Raw genomic sequence first — 20,438 nt, forward strand, 5'->3', positions numbered from 1 at the left:
CCTCGAACTTCAACGGTAAGCGAAAGCGCAACCGGAACAGGAAGTCCAGAAACTCAGACCGTGGGAAAGGCACCGCAAAGCCAAGTTTGACAAAACTAAGCTTTGCGACAAGTGTGGATGCTACACGCACCCCACTGACAAGTGCAAGCCCACAGCATCTGGCCATTATCTGCAGCAATCCCATGGCCGCAACGCACCTCGAGGGAAAAGGTTTCAAGCCAACCTCAACCTTCATCCAGATGGCGCCGATGGAGCTGGTAGTTCGCGAGACGTTCCTTCTGGACCTCGCACCACCGTAACTCTCCAGCCGTCAAAGGACCCTACAGAACGGAGGACATGATAGTTGAGTATGCCTCAACCTACATGTTTGGAGACTTCGTCTAGTCCCACTATCTCCTTGGTGGTCGCTTTATTAATGTCCATTTGTGTTGTTGTAGTAGAACATATATATTGTATCAGCACTCTGATATAAATAAGATTGTATACATTCTATATATCTGATAAAGATTTCCATATTGGAACTTCTTTGATTCTATATATAGATTTCTACGAGTGCCAATCCGATGGATGTGGATCAAGTATATGAAAATGTACCCGCTCTATTGTCTGGATTGAACTGCACGTACATCCAACTCGTAGCACATGTTGCATATAATGCAATTCCATCGGTCATGTGTTGCATGAGCCAAACTTTCCTAGTGATGAGATTTAGTTGCAATATTGTGCCAGTGGATCACTTCAGTCCCTTGAACACATTCAAGGTGATATTTGTGGTCCCAACCAACCATTTTTTGGACTAAAGATCGAATTAAAACAATTCGAATGGACAAATATTGTTGCAGAATTCTCTTCACATGCCTCCACTATTTTGTGCATGGCTCCGAGGATCGAAGTTCAGCACAATGTCTTATGTGTCCATACACAATTGTTTTTGGTTTCGTCTCTGATCAAAAGGATTTTCTCATTGCACGACCCATGTTAATGAATTGCATTTTACCAACTTCACGTTGGAGTCATGCGGCTTTACACACCCTTGACTAACTAACTGCATATCGCAGAACTTCCCCTCTGCAATTGATACGTGGAAATCCTCCGAGCATTTCCCATCTGCGTAAGTTCGGAATCGCTTCACGCGTACTGATACGTCTCCGACGTATCGATAATTTCTTATGTTCCATGCCACATTATTGATGTTATCTACATATTTTATGCACACTTTATGTCATATTTGTGCATTTTCTGGAACTAACCTATTAACAAGATGCCGAAGTGCCAGTTGCTGTTTTCTGCTGTTTTTGGTTTCAGAAATCCTAGTAACGAAATATTCTCGGAATTGGACGAAATCAACGCCCAGGGTCCTATTTTGCCATGAAGCTTCCAGAAGTCCGAAGAGGAGACGAAGTGGGGCCACGAGGTGGCCACACCCTAGGGCGGCGCGGCCCCCCCCCTTGGCCACGCGGCCCTGTGGTGTGGGGCCCTCGTGCCGCCTCATGACCTGCCCTTCCGCCTACTTAAAGCCTTCGTTGCGAAACCCCCAGTACCGAGAGCCACGATACGGAAAACCTTCCAGAGACGCCGCCGCCGCCGATCCCATCTCGGGGGATCCAGGAGATCGCCTCCGGCACCCTGCCGGAGAGGGGAATCATCTCCCGGAGGACTCTACGCCGCCATGGTCGCCTCCGGAGTGATGAGTGAGTAGTCTACCCCTGGACTATGGGTCCATAGCAGTAGCTAGATGGTTGTCTTCTCCCCATTGTGCTTCATTGTCGGATCTTGTGAGCTGCCTAACATGATCAAGATCATCTATCTGTAATTCTATATGTTGCGTTTGTTGGGATCCGATGAATAGAGAATACTTGATATGTTGATTATCAAAGTTATGTCTATGTGTTGTTTATGATCTTGCACGCTCTCCGTTACTAGTAGATGCTCTGGCCAAGTAGATGCTTGTAACTCCAAGAGGGAGTATTTATGCTCGATAGTGGGTTCATGCCTCCATTGATATCTGGGACAGTGACAGAAAGTTCTAAGGTTGTGGATGTGCTGTTGCCACTAGGGATAAAACATTAGTGCTATGTTCAAGGATGTAGTTACTAGTTACATTACGCGCAATACTTAATGCAATTGTCTGTTGTTAGCAACTTAATACTGGAGTGGGTCGGATGCTAACCTGAAGGTGGACTTTTTAGGCATAGATGCATGCTGGATAGCGGTCTATGTACTTTGTCGTAATGCCCAATTAAATCTCACTATACTCATCATAATATGTATGTGCATGGTCATGCCCTCTTTATTTGTCAATTGCCCAACTGTAATTTGTTCACCCAACATGCTGTTTATCTTATGGGAGAGACACCTCTAGTGAACTGTGGACCCCGGTCCAATTCTCTATACTGAAATACAATCTACTGCAATACTTGTTCTACTGTTTTCTGCAAACAATCATCTTCCACACAATACGGTTAATCCTTTGTTACAGCAAGCCGGTGAGATTGACAACCTCACTGTTTCGTTGGGGCAAAGTACTTTGGTTGTGTTGTGCAGGTTCCACGTTGGCGCCGGAATCTCTGGTGTTGCGCCGCACTACATCCCGCCGCCATCAACCTTCAACGTGCTTCTTGGCTCCTCCTGGTTCGATAAACCTTGGTTTCTTTCTGAGGGAAAACTTGCTGCTGTGCGCATCATACCTTCCTCTTGGGGTTCCCAACGAACGTGTGAGTTACACGCCATCAAGCTCTTTTTCTGGCGCCGTTGCCGGGGAGATCAAGACACGCTGCAAGGGAGTCTCCACTTCCCAATCTCTTTACTTTGTTTTTGTCTTGCTTAGTTTTATTTACTACTTTGTTTGCTGCACTAAATCAAAATACAAAAAAATTAGTTGCTAGTTTTACTTTATTTGCTATCTTGTTTGCTATATCAAAAACACAAAAAAAAATTAGTTACTTGCATTTACTTTATCTAGTTTGCTTTATTTACTGTCTTGCACTCTATATTAAAAATACAAAAAAATTAGTTACTTTTGTTACCATGTCTAGCTCTGAACCTGTTACTTCTTCGCCTGAAGAATTAGTCTTCACTTTTAAACAAGGGGATGAGGAGAGTTTTAAGGATGCTTGGTCTAGAATTTTTACTTCTTATCATAAAACTGAACCTCAAATGACTCTAAGTTTGCTCCTTAGTAATTTTTATTTTGGTCTTATGATTCGCTATAGATATGCTTTGGATACTTTAGTGGGAGGAGATTTCCTTCATTGCAATGGGGATCAAGCTTTTAATGCCATAAAGAAGTTGGTTGCATCACATGATTCAGCTAATAACTTTGATTCAGCCCTCACTAGCATTTATAATAGATTAAACAATCTCGAGATAAGTACATCTCGCTTGGATGATAACTATTGCCATGTTCGTAATCGTCTTGAACAAGTTTTAGTGAACTCTAAACTTTCATTGTGGGATCCTACTGTTAAAATTGTTATCGGTGATCGAACTCTTCGTGCCAATTGTGATATTATGTCTTAATTTTGCCTTATACCTGAGAGCATTTATAAATCTTTGAAACTTTGGGGAGTCGATGAAGGAGGAGAAGAAATAACTCTCATTGATAACTCTGTTATAATTCCTAAGGGAATAGCTGCAGGTGTGCATACAACCATTGATGTGGGAGAAGGCACCCTGGAATTCACCTCTACACCAGGAGGAAATCATATATTTCCTAAATCAAAGGGAAATAAAAACAATAAGAAAGGTAAGGGTAAAGCCCAAGGTAAGGTTGACACACCATCTCTTGATAATACTTGATACACACTTTCTGCGCCTAGCTGAAAGGCGTTAAAGAAAAGCGCTTATGGGAGACAACCCATGTTTTACCTACAGTACTTTGTTTTTATTTTGTGTCTTGGAAGTTGTTTACTACTGTAGCAACCTCTCCTTATCTTAGTTTAGTGTTTTGTTGTGCCAAGTAAAGTCGTTGATAGAAAAGTTCATACTAGATTTGGATTACTGCGCAGAAACAGATTTCTTTGCTGTCACGAATCTGGGATGTTTTCCCTGTAGGTAACTCAGAAAATTATGCCAATTTACGTGAGTGATCCTCAGATATGTACGCAACTTTCATTCAATTTGAGCATTTTCATTTGAGCAAGTCTGGTGCCTCGATAAAATTCGTCAATACGAACTGTTCTGTTTTGACAGATTCTGCCTTTTATTTCGCATTGCCTCTTTTGCTATGTTGGATGAATTTCTTTGATCCATTAATGTCCAGTAGCTTTATGCAATGTCCAGAAGTGCTAACAATGATTGTGTCACCTCTGAACATGTTAATTTGTCGCTAACCCTGTAATGAGTTGTTCTAAGTTTGGTGTGGAGGAAGTTTTCAAGGATCAAGAGAGGAGTATGATGCAACATGATCAAGGAGAGTGAAAGCTCTAAGCTTGGGGATGCCCCGGTGGTTCACCCCTGCATATATCAAGAAGACTCAAGCGTCTAAGCTTGGGGATGCCCAAGGCATCCCCTTCTTCATCGACAACATTATCAGGTTCCTCCCCTGAAACTATATTTTTATTCCATCACATCTTATGTGCTTTGCTTGGAGCGTCGGTTTGTTTTTGTTTTTTGTTTTGTTTGAATAAAATGGATCCTAGAATTCACCTTTATGGGAGAGAGACACGCTCCGCTGTAGCATATGGACAAGTATGTCCTTAGGCTCTACTCATAATATTCATGGCGAAGTTTCTTCTTCGTTAAATTGTTATATGGTTGGAATTGGAAAATGATACATGTAGTAATTGCTATTAATGTCTTGGGTAATGTGATACTTGGCAATTGTTGTGCTCATGTTTAAGCTCTTGCATCATATGCTTTGCACCCATTAATGAAGAAATACATAGAGCATGCTGAAATTTGGTTTGCATATTTGGTTTCTCTAAGGTCTAGATAATTTCTAGTATTGAGTTTGAACAACAAGGAAGACGGTGTAGAATCTTATAATGTTTTCAATATGTCTTTTATGTGAGTTTTGCTGCACCGGTTCATCCTTGTGTTTGTTTCAAATAAGCCTTGCTAGCCTAAACCTTGTATCGAGAGGGAATACTTCTCATGCATCCAAAATACTTGAGCCAACCACTATGCCATTTGTGTCCACCATACCTACCTACTACATGGTATTTTCCGCCATTCCAAAGTAAATTGCTTGAGTGCTACCTTTAAAATTCCATCATTCACCTTTGCAATATATAGCTCATGGGACAAATAGCTTAAAAACTATTGTGGTATTGAATATGTAATTATGCACTTTATCTCTTATTAAGTTGCTTGTTGTGCGATAACCATGTTCACTGAGGACGCCATCAACTACTCTTTGTTGAATTTCATGTGAGTTGCTATGCATGTTCGTCTTGTCTGAAGTAAGAGCGATCTACCACCTTATGGTTAAGCATGCATATTGTTAGAGAAGAACATTGGGCCGCTAACTAAAGCCATGATCCATGGTGGAAGTTTCAGTTTTGGACAAATATCCTCAATCTCATATGAGAAAGTTATTAATTGTTGTTACATGCTTATGCATAAAAGAGGAGTCCATTATCTGTTGTCTATGTTGTCCCGGTATGGATGTCTAAGTTGAGAATAATCAATAGCGAGAAATCCAATGCGAGCTTTCTCCTTAGACCTTTGTACAAAGCGGCATAGAGGTACCCCTTTGTGACACTTGGTTAAAACATGTGCATTGTGATGATCCGGTAGTCCAAGCTAATTAGGACAAGGTGCGGGCACTATTAGTATACTATGCATGAGGCTTGCAACTTGTAAGATATAATTTACATGATACATATGCTTTATTACTACCGTTGACAAAATTGTTTCATGTTTTCAAAATCAAAGCTCTAGCACAAATATAGCAATCGATGCTTTTCCTCTATGGAGGACAATTCTTTTACTTTCAATGTTGAGTCAGTTCACCTATTTCTCTCCACCTCAAGAAGCAAACACTTGTGTGAACTGTGCATTGATTCCTACATATTTGCTTATTGCACTTATTATATTACTCTATGTTGACAATATCCATGAGATATACATGTTATAAGTTGAAAGCAACCGCTGAAACTTAATCTTCCTTTGTGTTGCTTCAATGCCTTTACTTTGAATTATTGCTTTATGAGTTAACTCTTATGCAAGACTTATTGATGCTTGTCTTGAAGTGTTATTCATGAAAAGTCTTTGCTTTATGATTCACTTGTTTACTCATGTCATATACATTGTTTTGATCGCTGCATTCACTACATATGCTTTACAAATAGTATGATCAAGGTTATGATGGCATGTCACTCCAAAATTATACGTGTTATCGTTTTACCTGCTCGGGACGAGCAGAACTAAGCTTGGGGATGCTGATACGTCTCCGACGTATCAATAATTTCTTATGTTCCATGCCACATTATTGATGTTATCTACATGTTTTATGCACACTTTATGTCATATTTGTGCATTTTCTGGAACTAACCTATTAACAAGATGCCGAAGTGCCGATTCTTTGTTTCTGCTGTTTTTGGTTTCAGAAATCCTAGTAACGAAATATTCTCGGAATTGGACGAAATCAACGCCCTGGGTCCTATTTTGCCACGAAGCTTCCAGAAGTCCGAAGAGGAGACGAAGTGGGGCCACGAGGTGGCCACACCCTAGGGCGGCGCGGCCCCCCCCCCTTGGCCGCGCGGCCCTGTGGTGTGGGGCCCTCGTGCCGCCTCCTGACCTGCCCTTCCGCCTACTTAAAGCCTCCGTTGCGAAACCCCCAGTACCGAGAGCCACGATACGGAAAACCTTCCAGAGACGCCGCCGCCGCCGATCCCATCTCGGGGGATCCAGGAGATCGCCTCCGGCACCCTGCCGGAGAGGGGAATCATCTCCCGGAGGACTCTACGCCGCCATGGTCGCTTCCGGAGTGATGAGTGAGTAGTCTACCCCTGGACTATGGGTCCATAGCAGTAGCTAGATGGTTGTCTTCTCCCCATTGTGCTTCATTGTCGGATCTTGTGAGCTGCCTAACATGATCAAGATCATCTATCTGTAATTCTATATGTTGCGTTTGTTGGGATCCGATGAATAGAGAATACTTGTTATGTTGATTATCAAAGTTATGTCTATGTGTTGTTTATGATCTTGCACGCTCTCCGTTACTAGTAGATGCTCTGGCCAAGTAGATGCTTGTAACTCCAAGAGGGAGTATTTATGCTCGATAGTGGGTTCATGCCTCCATTGATATCTGGGACGATGTGAGAAAGTTCTAAGGTTGTGGATATCTTTGTTGCCACTAGGGATAAAACATTAGTGCTATGTTCAAGGATGTAGTTACTAGTTACATTACGCGCAATACTTAATGCAATTGTCTGTTGTTAGCAACTTAATACTGGAGGGGGTTCGGATGATAACCTGAAGGTGGATTTTTTAGGCATAGATGCATGCTGGATGGCGGTCTATGTACTTTGTCGTAATGCCCAATTAAATCTCACTATACTCATCATAATATGTATGTGCATGGTCATGCCCTCTTTATTTGTCAATTGCCCAACTGTAATTTGTTCACCCAACATGCTGTTTATCTTATGGGAGAGACACCTCTAGTGAACTGTGGACCCCGGTCCAATTCTCTATACTTGAAATACAATCTCTTGCAATACTTGTTCTACTGTTTTCTGCAAACAATCATCTTCCACACAATACGGTTAATCCTTTGTTACAGCAAGCCGGTGAGATTGACAACCTCACTGTTTCGTTGGGGCAAAGTACTTTGGTTGTGTTGTGCAGGTTCCACGTTGGCGCCGGAATCCCTGGTGTTGCGTGATACGTCTCCGACGTATCAATAATTTCTTATGTTCCATGCCACATTATTGATGTTATCTACATGTTTTATGCACACTTTATGTCATATTCGTGCATTTTCTGGAACTAACCTATTAACAAGATGCCGAAGTGCCAGTTGCTGTTTTCTGCTGTTTTTGGTTTCAGAAATCCTAGTAACGAAATATTCTCGGAATTGGACGAAATCAACGCCCAGGGGCCTATTTTGCCACGAAGCTTCCAGAAGTCCGAAGAGGAGACGAAGTGGGGCCACGAGGTGCCCTAACCATAGGGCAGCGCGCCCCCCCCCCCTTGGCCGCGTGGCCCTGTGGTGTGGGGCCCTCGTGCATCCTCCTGACCTGCCCTTCCGCCTACTTAAAGCCTCCGTCGCGAAACCCCCAGTACCGAGAGCCACGATACGGAAAACCTTCCAGAGACGCCGCCGCCGCCGATCCCATCTCGGGGGATCCAGGAGATCGCCTCCGGCACCCTGCCGGAGAGGGGAATCATCTCCCGGAGGACTCTACGCCGCCATGGTCGCCTCCGGAGTGATGTGTGAGTAGTCTACCCCTGGACTATGGGTCCATAGCAGTAGCTAGATCGTTGTCTTCTCCCCATTGTGCTATCATTGTCGGATCTTGTGAGCTGCCTAACATGATCAAGATCATCTATCTGTAATTCTATATGTTGCGTTTGTTGGGATCCGATGAATAGAGAATACTTGTTATGTTGATTATCAAAGTTATATCTATGTGTTGTTTATGATCTTGCATGCTCTCCGTTACTAGTAGATGCTCTGGCCAAGTAGATGCTTGTAACTCCAAGAGGGAGTATTTATGCTCGATAGTGGGTTCATGCCTGAATTGACACCTGGGACAGTGACAGAAAGTTCTAAGGTTGTGTTGTGCTGTTGCCACTAGGGATAAAACATTGATGCTATGTCTAAGGATGTAGTTGTTGATTACATTACGCACCATACTTAATGCAATTGTCTGTTGCTTTGCAACTTAATACTGGAGGGGGTTCGGATGATAACCTGAAGGTGGACTTTTTAGGCATAGATGCAGTTGGATGGCAGTCTATGTACTTTGTCGTAATGCCCAATTAAATCTCACTATACTCATCATGATATGTATGTGCATGGTCATGCCCTCTTTATTTGTCAATTGCCCAACTGTAATTTGTTCACCCAACATGCTGTTTATCTTATGGGAGAGACACCTCTAGTGAACTGTGGACCCCGGTCCAATTCTCTATACTGAAATACAATCTACTGCAATACTTGTTCTACTGTTTTCTGCAAACAATCATCTTCCACACAATACGGTTAATCCTTTGTTACAGCAAGCCGGTGAGATTGACAACCTCACTGTTTCGTTGGGGCAAAGTACTTTGGTTGTGTTGTGCAGGTTCCACGTTGGCGCCGGAATCCCTGGTGTTGCGCCGCACTACATCCCGCCGCCATCAACCTTCAACGTGCTTCTTGGCTCCTCCTGGTTCGATAAACCTTGGTTTCTTTCTGAGGGAAAACTTGCTGCTGTGCGCATCATACCCTCCTCTTGGGGTTCCCAACGAACGTGTGAGTTACACGCCATCAAGCTCTTTTTCTGGCGCCGTTGCCGGGGAGATCAAGACACGCTGTAAGGGGAGTCTCCACTTCTCAATCTCTTTACTTTGTTTTCGTCTTGCTTAGTTTTATTTACTACTTTGTTTGCTGCACTAAATCAAAATACAAAAAAATTAGTTGCTAGTTTTACTTTATTTGTTATCTTGTTTGCTATATCAAAAACACACAAAAATTACTTACTTGTATTTACTTTACTTATTTCATCATGTTTCCTCCTAAGTTTGAGTCTTCTTAAAGAAGCTAGATTTGTTAATCTTAATCCTGTGATTCAACATATGTTTCTTACACTCAGTGATATGGAAGAAGGAGAAAAGAAAGATTTTGTATTAGAAACCCTTCTTAAAGAATTTGGGGGAATAGCAAGAGAAGCTAGAAAAGTCTTCACTAAATATAATATGCTAGGCTCTTATACCAACTTTGCCAGTACCCTTGAGAGGATGGAAAAGGATAGACAAAAGTACACTAATGAAGTTAATTATGAGGGGGATATTAAAACATCAATACCTTGCAAGCTCTTGGGAATGTGTGAGGTACTAGAAAAGAATTTTGATTGGATTGTTCCTGAAGATTTGTTTGATGAGAGTAGCAAGCCCAAGACTAATGAAAAGGGAGCCTCTGAAACTCACATAGAAAATATAAGATGCATAGTTGAGAAAACTCCACACCCCGCTGAGAATGCACCACCCTTTGATAATACTTGATACACACTTTCTGCGCCTAGCTGAAAGGCGTTAAAGAAAAGCGCTTATGGGAGACAACCCATGTTTTTACTTACAGTACTTTGTTTTTATTTTGTGTCTTGGAAGTTGTTTACTACTGTAGCAACCTCTCCTTATCTTAGTTTAGTGTTTTGTTGTGCCAAGTAAAGCCGTTGATAGAAAAGTAAGTACTAGATTTGGATTACTGCGCAGTTCCAGATTTCTTTGCTGTCACGAATCTGGGTCTACCTCCCTGTAGGTAGCTCAGAAAATTAAGCCAATTTACGTGCATGATCCTCAGATATGTACGCAACTTTCATTCAATTTGAGCATTTTCATTTGAGCAAGTCTGGTGGCCTAATAAAATTCGTCAATACGAACTGTTCTGTTTTGACAGATTCTGCCTTTTATTTCGCATTGCCTCTTTTGCTATGTTGGATGAATTTCTTTGATCCATTAATGTCCAGTAGCTTTATGCAATGTCCAGAAGTGTTAAGAATGATTGTGTCACCTCTGAATATGTTAATTTTTATTGTCGCTAACCCTCTAATGAGTTGTTCTAAGTTTGGTGTGGAGGAAGTTTTCAAGGATCAAGAGAGGAGTATGATGCAACATGATCAAGGAGAGTGAAAGCTCTAAGCTTGGGGATGCCCCGGTGGTTCACCCCTGCATATATCAAGAAGACTCAAGCGTCTAAGCTTGGGGATGCCCAAGGCATCCCCTTCTTCATCGACAACATTATCAGGTTCCTCCCCTGAAACTATATTTTTATTCCATCACATCTTATGTGCTTTGCTTGGAGCGTCGGTTTGTTTTTGTTTTTTGTTTTGTTTGAATAAAATGGATCCTAGCATTCACTTTATGGGAGAGAGACACGCTCCGCTGTAGCATATGGACAAGTATGTCCTTAGTTTCTACTCATAGTATTCATGGCGAAGTTTCTTCTTCGTTAAATTGTTATATGGTTGGAATTGGAAAATGATACATGTAGTAATTGCTATAAATGTCTTGGGTAATGTGATACTTGGCAATTGTTGTGCTCATGTTTAAGCTCTTGCATCATATGCTTTGCACCTATTAATGAAGAAATACATAGAGCATGCTAAAATTTGGTTTGCATATTTGGTTTCTCTAAGGTCTAGATAATTTCTAGTATTGAGTTTGAACAACAAGGAAGACGGTGTAGAGTCTTATAATGTTTTCAATATGTCTTTTATGTGAGTTTTGCTGCACCAGTTCATCCTTGTGTTTGTTTCAAATAAGCCTTGCTAGCCTAAACCTTGTATCGAGAGGGAATACTTCTCATGCATCCAAAATACTTGAGCCAACCACTATGCCATTTGTGTCCACCATACCTACCTACTACATGGTATTTTCCGCCATTCCAAAGTAAATTGCTTGAGTGCTACCTTTAAAATTCCATCATTCACTTTTGCAATATATAGCTCATGGGACAAATAGCTTAAAAACTATTGTGGTATTGAATATGTAATTATGCACTTTATCTCTTATTAAGTTGCTTGTTGTGCGATAACCATGTTCACTGGGGACGCCATCAGCTATTCTTTGTTGAATTTCATGTGAGTTGCTATGCATGTTCGTCTTGTCTGAAGTAAGAGAGATCTACCACCTTATGGTTAAGCATGCATATTGTTAGAGAAGAACATTGGGCCGCTAACTAAAGCCATGATCCATGGTGGAAGTTTCAGTTTTGGACAAATATCCTCAATCTCATATGAGAAAGTTATTAATTGTTGTTACATGCTTATGCATAAAAGAGGAGTCCATTATCTGTTGTCTATGTTGTCCCGGTATGGATGTCTAAGTTGAGAATAATCAATAGCGAGAAATCCAATGCGAGCTTTCTCCTTAGACCCTTGTACAGGCGGCATAGAGGTACCCCTTTGTGACACTTGGTTAAAACATGTGCATTGCGATGATCCGGTAGTCCAAGCTAATTAGAACAAGGTGCGGGCACTATTAGTACACTATGCATGAGGCTTGCAACTTATAAGATATAATTTACATGATACATATGCTTTATTACTACCGTTGACAAAATTGTTTCATGTTTTCAAAATCAAAGCTCTAGCACAAATATAGCAATCGATGCTTTTCCTCTATGGAGGACCATTCTTTTACTTTCAATGTTGAGTCAGTTCACCTATTTCTCTCCACCTCAAGAAGCAAACACTTGTGCGAACTGTGCATTGATTCCTACATATTTGCTTATTGCACTTATTATATTACTCTATGTTGACAATTATCCATGAGATATACATGTTACAAGTTGAAAGCAACCGCTGAAACTTAATCTTCCTTTCTGTTGCTTCAATACTTTTACTATGAATTATTGCTTTATGAGTTAACTCTTATGCAAGACTTATTGATGCTTGTCTTGAAGTGCTATTCATGAAAAGTCTTTGCTTTATGATTCACTTGTTTACTCATGTCATATACATTGTTTTGATCGCTGCATTCACTATATATGCTTTACAAATAGTATGATCAAGGTTATGATGGCATGTCACTCCAGAAATTATCTGTGTTATCGTTTTACCTGCTCGGGACGAGCAGAACTAAGCTTGGGGATGCTGATACGTCTCCGACGTATCGATAATTTCTTATGTTCCATGCCACATTATTGATGTTATCTACATGTTTTATGCACACTTTATGTCATATTCGTGCATTTTCTGGAACTAACCTATTAACAAGATGCCGAAGTGCCGATTCTTTGTTTCTGCTGTTTTTGGTTTCAGAAATCCTAGTAACGAAATATTCTCGGAATTGGACGAAATCAACGCCCAGGGGCCTATTTTGCCACGAAGCTTCCAGAAGTCCGAAGAGGAGACGAAGTGGGGCCACGAGGTGCCCAAACCATAGGGCGGCGCGGCCCCCCCTTGGCCGCGCGGCCCTGTGGTGTGGGGCCCTCGTGCCGCCTCCTGACCTGCCCTTCCACCTACTTAAAGCCTCCGTCGCGAAACCCCCAGTACCGAGAGCCACGATACGGAAAACCTTCCAGAGACGCCGCCGCCGCCGATCCCATCTCGGGGGATCCAGGAGATCGCCTCCGGCACCCTGCCGGAGAGGGGAATCATCTCCCGGAGGACTCTACGCCGCCATGGTCGCCTCCGGAGTGATGTGTGAGTAGTCTACCCCTGGACTATGGGTCCATAGCAGTAGCTAGATGGTTGTCTTCTCCCCATTGTGCTATCATTGTCGGATCTTGTGAGCTGCCTAACATGATCAAGATCATCTATCTGTAATTCTATATGTTGCGTTTGTTGGGATCCGATGAATAGAGAATACTTGTTATGTTGATTATCAAAGTTATATCTATGTGTTGTTTATGATCTTGCATGCTCTCCGTTACTAGTAGATGCTCGGCCAAGTAGATGCTTGTAACTCCAAGAGGGAGTATTTATGCTCGATAGTGGGTTCATGCCTGCATTGACACAGGACAGTGATGAAAGTTCTAAGGTTGTGTTGTGCTGTTGCCACTAGGGATAAAACATTGATGCTATGTCTAAGGATATAGTTGTTGATTACATTACGCACCATACTTAATGCAATTGTCTGTTGCTTTGCAACTTAATACTGGAGGGGGTTCGGATGATAACCTGAAGGTGGACTTTTTAGGCATAGATGCAGTTGGATGGCGGTCTATGTACTTTGTCGTAATGCCCAATTAAATCTCACTATACTCATCATGATATGTATGTGCATGGTCATGCCCTCTTTATTTGTCAATTGCCCAACTGTAATTTGTTCACCCAACATGCTGTTTATCTTATGGGAGAGACACCTCTAGTGAACTGTGGACCCCGGTCCAATTCTCTATACTGAAATACAATCTACTGCAATACTTGTTCTACTGTTTTCTGCAAACAATCATCTTCCACACAATACGGTTAATCCTTTGTTACAGCAAGCCGGTGAGATTGACAACCTCACTGTTTCGTTGGGGCAAAGTACTTTGGTTGTGTTGTGCAGGTTCCACGTTGGCGCCGGAATCCCTGGTGTTGCGCCGCACTACATCCCGCCGCCATCAACCTTCAACGTGCTTCTTGGCTCCTCCTGGTTCGATAAACCTTGGTTTCTTTCTGAGGGAAAACTTGCTGCTGTGCGCATCATACCTTCCTCTTGGGGTTCCCAACGAACGTGTGAGTTACACGCCATCATTGCGCCGCACTACATCCCGCCGCCATCAACCTTCAACGTGCTTCTTGGCTCCTCCTGGTTCGATAAACCTTGGTTTCTTTCTGAGGGAAAACTTGCTGCTGTGCGCATCATACCTTCCTCTTGGGGTTCCCAACGAACGTGTGAGTTACACGCCATCACGTACCGATCTCACCACCGCAGCGTACATCATAGGCCCACAAATTAGGGATCTATGTGGGGTACAGATCTCCGTCGATCACTAAGTACCTTGAACTCCTCATAAGGGATCCGTTCATAGCCTCGTACGCTGATTGCAAATATTGAAGGATGGATATTTCCAGGTATTAGGGGGAGATTTCAAGTACCAAATAGAATGCCAGGAAATCATTTGGAACTCCACGTTCCTCCTCATGTCCACGTACTCAAGAATATAGACTATACGTCTAGGATTCACAAATTTGCAACACTTTGCAAATAACCTGCCAGATTTATTTACTGATTAGAAGGTGATATATAATCCTTTAATCCGGCTAGAAATGCGCCCGAAAGAGTGGAGTTACCAATAAAAACCACTCAACTCCGTATCTCTGAAAAAGAGGAGGAGTAGTACGGCCTCTAACCAGGATCTAGCTTCCTACAAGCAACAAGGTAAAACGAGGAGAAATCCTCTGAATCAGTAAATACATATCAACCTAGCGTTGACTAACACCTTATGGGTAGTATACACCCAGTGGAAGGGAAACCTCCACAACCCAGCTTCAGCTTGCACACACTGGCTGGGACATCGGAACACCCGGACTCACGCGTATTGGGAAATCACGAAGAGTCATCATGGGTGCTTGAGATTTCCTCCAACTATATCGATTCTGGAGAATCATATGACTAAAGCCTACAAATGTCGACAATATTTCTCTTGTATGATTGCAAACATCCTTCACAATGATTCAGATCCAAAGACCATGGCCATGGCAGAGTGTAAACCACTTTCTCGGACTGAAACAAACGAAGGATGCAGTCCAAGCAGAATTAGCCTCGCTCCTCCAAATGAATTCCCTATGTGGTTCAATATGTTCTCTTCCAGCAACGGAATGAGATAACAAGGTGGTGAGAAAGCAAGGCTTGTAGCACAAGGTCGGATTTACGCAGAGATCCGAGACCTAATCTCCAAATGCGAGTGAAATCCTATTTCCGATACATTATATCATTGGCAGTACAAAATCATCTATCTATGCAGTTGATAGATGTAGTGACTACATATCCATGTGGATCACTAGATTTGGACATGTATGGTTCCCGATGGAATGTCAATCCGAATCGAAATGCAAATGCAACATGTATTGTGTAAAATTAATAAGTCACAACATGGCTTATTATTGTCGGTATATTTTGGTACAACCGATGTAGTGAGTTCCTTATAGACATGGATTACTCCTACAATGATGATTACCCATGTGTGTTTGTCATACACAAGGATCACTCTTACAATGACGAAGCACGTGATCATCTAAAAGACGGAATTTGAGATGAAGAATTTGGTGAAACCCAAACAGTGTTTGATATTACAAGTCGAGCTACTTCACTCAAGTATTAGGGTACACCAAGTTGCCTATATCATAAATATTTGAGAAACTTAAAATGGACAAGTCATATCCATCTCCCATACCGGTTGTTCGATCTCTAGACGTAGAGAAAGATTCACTCAAACCACGGGATGGTGTAGAACGGATGTTGGGACTTGAAGTTCCATATCTCAGTGCCATTGGACCCACCAACAACAGTTGGTTGGGAATCAAGAATATCTTTCGATATCTCTAAGGCACCCCACATTACTTGACATATTCTTATAATTTCAGAGCAATCTGAACTCCAATATCACCAGGATACACTGATGTTGGCTACTTGAATGATCCCCACAATGTGTACCAACTTGGTAGAATTGACACTTCGGTGACTACACCTACCAATCATTCTGAAATACAAAACCGCGTCAACACGTGTAGCTTTACGGAATGATAAACCACATACATAAGTCATGTGGTATTGGTTCTCTTGAATCATCAACCATTATCTACACAGATAATGTTGCTTGTGTTGCATGGATGCAAACATGATACATCAAGAGCAATATCACTAAGCATATTGCCTCTAGATTGTTTTATCTCCGTGAACTTCAGAAGAGTTGGAGAATAAACATCTAGCAAGTCAAATCACACAATACTGTTGCTGATTTGTTCATGAAGTCTCTACCAGCTTCAACATTCCAGAAGTATTTTATGGAATTGGTATGCGACGGCTTCTAAATTTGCAAGAATCAGGGGCAGTATCTTCCTGAATCAATCATGTTCAAAGCATCATATTACACTCTTTTTCCCTTTATGAGTTTACTACACAGGTTCTAATCAAGATTTTTAATGAGGTAATATCAACACAAGATGATATGTCATATTTTCTGTTTTCCCCAACGGGGTTTTTAGGAAAGTATATACGACATATATTGTTCTCTAAACTCTATGGGTTTTTCCCTTTTACAAGGTTTTTCTCATATTGAGTTAACAAAGAGACAATACCAATTATATGCTGTGTCATTTTCTCCTTATTTTCCCACTGGGTTTTGAAGGAGTTTTAACAGCATATCTAACCATTATATGTTGCATCATTTTCTCCTTGTTTTTCCCACTGGGTTTAAAGGAGTTTTAGCAATATATCATACACACTACTCTCCTCATATTTTTCCCACGGGGTTTTTAGAGGAGATGATTCCAAAGATGATTCTATAGATGACCAAGCACAAGGAAAAGGAAGGATTAGGGGGAGTGTTAAAATTTAAGGCGCTAGAGATGTTTAAGTCTAAACAATATCAAGACATCTCAGCGCATCTGAGGAACCCCTCCAAGCTCGCCGCCGACGACCCGCGAGGCCCCTCCCAAGCCGCCGCCATCGCGCGCGCGATCACCGCCGCATTCCTCCTCATCTCATCACCCTTCGCCGTCTCCCCCATCACCGTCCCCACTGTCTCGGCCACCGCCCCACTCGCCACGGCCGAGCTCTCCAAGTTCCCACGCGCTACCTCCACGCAGACGCCCCACTCCGCCACCAGCATCGCGTTGAAGAACTGCTCGGCCCCCAGCGGCCACCCGATCAGCGGCACGCCGTGGCAGAGGCTCTCGAGGATGGAGTTCCACCCGCAGTGGCTCATGAACGCGCCGGTGGACGGGTGCGCCAGGATCCGCACCTGCGGCGCCCATCCGCGCACCAGCAATCCCATGTTTGCCTTCGCCGTCCGCTCCTCGAAGCCGGCCGGGAGCCACTCGGGCTTGAAGCCGTCCGTCGCGTCGCTCCCCACCGGAGGCCGGAGGACCCAGAGGAACGGCCGCCCGCAGGCCTCCAGCCCCAGCGCCAGTTCTGCCATCTGATCGGCGCTGATGCTGTTCTGCGACCCGAAGGATATGTACAGGACCGAGCGCGGCAGATGCGCGTCCAGCCACCGGATGATACCTGCATCGTCCTGCGAGTCTGACAAACTCGGCGGCGCGAGAATCGGCCCAATCGGCCATGGTTGGACGCCGAAGCTTCTCCTGAGCATGTCCAGCCCGGAGGACTCGAGTTCTTGGACTGTGTTGACCAGGACCGCATCGGTCTTGCGGCAGGACTGGATGACCCGCCGGAAGAAGGCTGTCCATGGATCTGCCCCGGTCGCCGCGAGCATGTACCGCGGGATCTGCGTGCGGTGGAGGACGACGCTCGGGAAGTCCGGCAGAGGGAACTCGTCGTAGGCGGCGGCGGTGGCGAGGGTATGCGGGAGGTGCTCCCACACCGAGAAGAAGACGGCGTTGCCGAAGGCGCCGCCGGGGAGGAAGACGGCGTGGAAGGCGCCGCGCGCGCGGGCGACGTCGGCCGTCCACGCGAAGAAGGCGTCGGCGATGATGCAGGCAGGGGACCGGATGCCGGAGACGAACCCTTGGAAGGCGGGGCGGAGGGACTCGGACGCCTGGAAGAAGGCGATGAACTGGTGGACGTGGAGGTCGGCGAGGGACTCGGCGCCGGGGGGCAGGCCGTGGTCGGCGGGCGCGAAGGGCAGCGCGTGGAGGCGGATGGGAGGCGTGGTGGCCGGGAGGGTGATGGAGGGGAGGAGGCGCGCGGTGGAGACGAGTGTGACGGTGATGCCCGGGCGGAGCTCGTGGAGGAGGGCGGCGAGGCGGAGGAAGGCGGGGATGTGGCCGCGCGCGAGGAAGGGGAAGAGGACGACGTGCAGGCTCTCTGCTTCCTCTGACGCCATGGCGATAGCTTGACGGGGATGGTGTTGTTCGGTGGCGTTGGCTGACTGTGCCAAGTGATACTGCCGCTGCACTGAAATTTCACCCACCGCCCTTGAAGATTTGGGAACAAAATGACGAAATGCGCATGGAGGAGACATTGAGAATCATGGTCATATTCAGAGTACTACAACGTTCCAAAGCACATTCAGGTTTCAACATTGACAAATACTAACCTAAATCTGACAAGCTACAGTGCAAAATAGAACTACAGCTTACAATTTCGTGATTGAGAAATTCAAGTTCAAACTTAGGGCATCTCCAGCGGCGCGACGCATTTCGGACGCCCAAAAGTGGTCGCGAGCGTCCGTTTGCGTCGCCCCGCGGACATATTTTGTCCGCTTGTCCGTTTGCGTCTGGGTGTGCTCCCACCGGGGCGGCCCATTTTTTGAATTGCAACATAGTACAAACTTTGAAAGTAGTACATAAAAATGCATAAAAACTATACAAAGTAGATCTATAAGCCTAGACTACTTGCTTCCTGACGGGCCAGCACCGTCGTTGCGTCGTTCCGTCGCCTGCTTCTCCGCCTCCTCCCGCGCGGCCGCTATGGCTCGGTGCGCCGCCGCGTCCTCTTGCGAGCCTTGCTCCCGGCCCAGCCTCGCGTTGGCGGCCTCGTCCTTGAGCGTCTCGAAAGACTCGACGAGGGCCCGCTGCTCCGCCGCCTTCTCCTCCGGCGTCGGTGCATCAGGGTCATCGGATGACCAAGATATCTCCGAGTCGGAGTCCTCGGCTGCAGCGGTAGCCGCCAGCCTACGCTGTTCCAGCTCGGCGTCCAACGCCGCGTGGCCCGCCATCTCCTCCTGTGCTTCCTTCTCCGCTTCAGCCAGGGCCGCGGCGTCCCTGACCGGGTGGAGGAGATCGGTGCTATCTTCGGAGTCGAACTCCTCGGAGGAGCTCGACGCCGGAGGAGGTGGAGTGGGAGGTGAAGGTGGAGGTGGAGGCGCGGCACCGGCGGCCGCGTCTCGGCGCCGCTCATGGTGGATCCGCTGAGAGGCAGCGGCGCTACGGCGGCCGGCGGCTAGGGTTTGTGGGGAGGAGATGAGATGCTCGCGCCCGTATATATAGCGCGGAGGCAGGGCGACGGCCGCGCCACGCGTGGCATCGCCATTACTACGTGCGCAGAGGTAGGCGACGGCCGCGAGCCACGCGAGGCATCGCCATTAACGCGGCCGCAGACTGCCGAAGCGACGCCTCGGTGCCAGTACTGGCGGAGAAGACGCATCGACGCTGCGCACGCTCGCGAAAGCCGAGGCACGCCATTAACGCGGCCCTGCAAAGGCTGTAACGCGCCGCCCGGAAGTAATGCCGCGGAAGACGAAGCAGTTGTGCCGCTGCCAGGCGGGCCCGCGCGAGGACCGAGCGGACACTCGGAGCGACCGCCGAGCGTCCGCGGCGACGCAAACCTGGCGCATATTTGGGCCAGGTTTGCGTCTCTACGGACGGCCCGGTCACTTTGCGTCGCCCCGCTGGAATAGGCCCCAGACGCATTTCCGGTCACGGCGGACACAAACGGCGATCAGCGTCCGTTTGCGTCGCGCCGCTGGAGATGCCCTTAGTACGTACAAAGCAGACAAGCTCTCACATGCTGCAAGATTGGAACTCATCAAATATGTGTTTTCCATGTCTAATATTCTTTTTACCAAAAAGTTTACCGCTAAGCTCACTGCTATAATTCAGAACTTCTGGTGGACTGGTATTAGAGAGAAAACGAATTTAAGAATTACGTGTATCTGAACAGGAGTGCAGCTAACATGGAGAAGTACAAGGTGGCGAAGAAGGCTGCAAAGCGGGCGGTGAGTGAAGCAA

General features: G+C 45.2%; 1 protein-coding gene across 1 annotated transcript; it reads right to left on the reverse strand.

Moving 5' to 3' along the window:
- Positions 1 to 16,891: 16,891 nt before the first annotated feature.
- Positions 16,892 to 18,825, reverse strand: LOC139836146 (UDP-glycosyltransferase 92A1-like). The gene has a single exon (XM_071826604.1). The coding sequence runs from the start codon at positions 18,728 to 18,730 to the stop codon at positions 17,174 to 17,176; it is 1,557 nt and encodes a 518-aa protein (XP_071682705.1). The 5' UTR covers positions 18,731 to 18,825; the 3' UTR covers positions 16,892 to 17,173.
- Positions 18,826 to 20,438: the final 1,613 nt, after the last annotated feature.

Source organism: Lolium perenne, chromosome 2 (assembly GCF_019359855.2).
Source record: "Lolium perenne isolate Kyuss_39 chromosome 2, Kyuss_2.0, whole genome shotgun sequence".
In the NCBI taxonomy this organism is placed as follows: domain Eukaryota; kingdom Viridiplantae; phylum Streptophyta; class Magnoliopsida; order Poales; family Poaceae; genus Lolium; species Lolium perenne.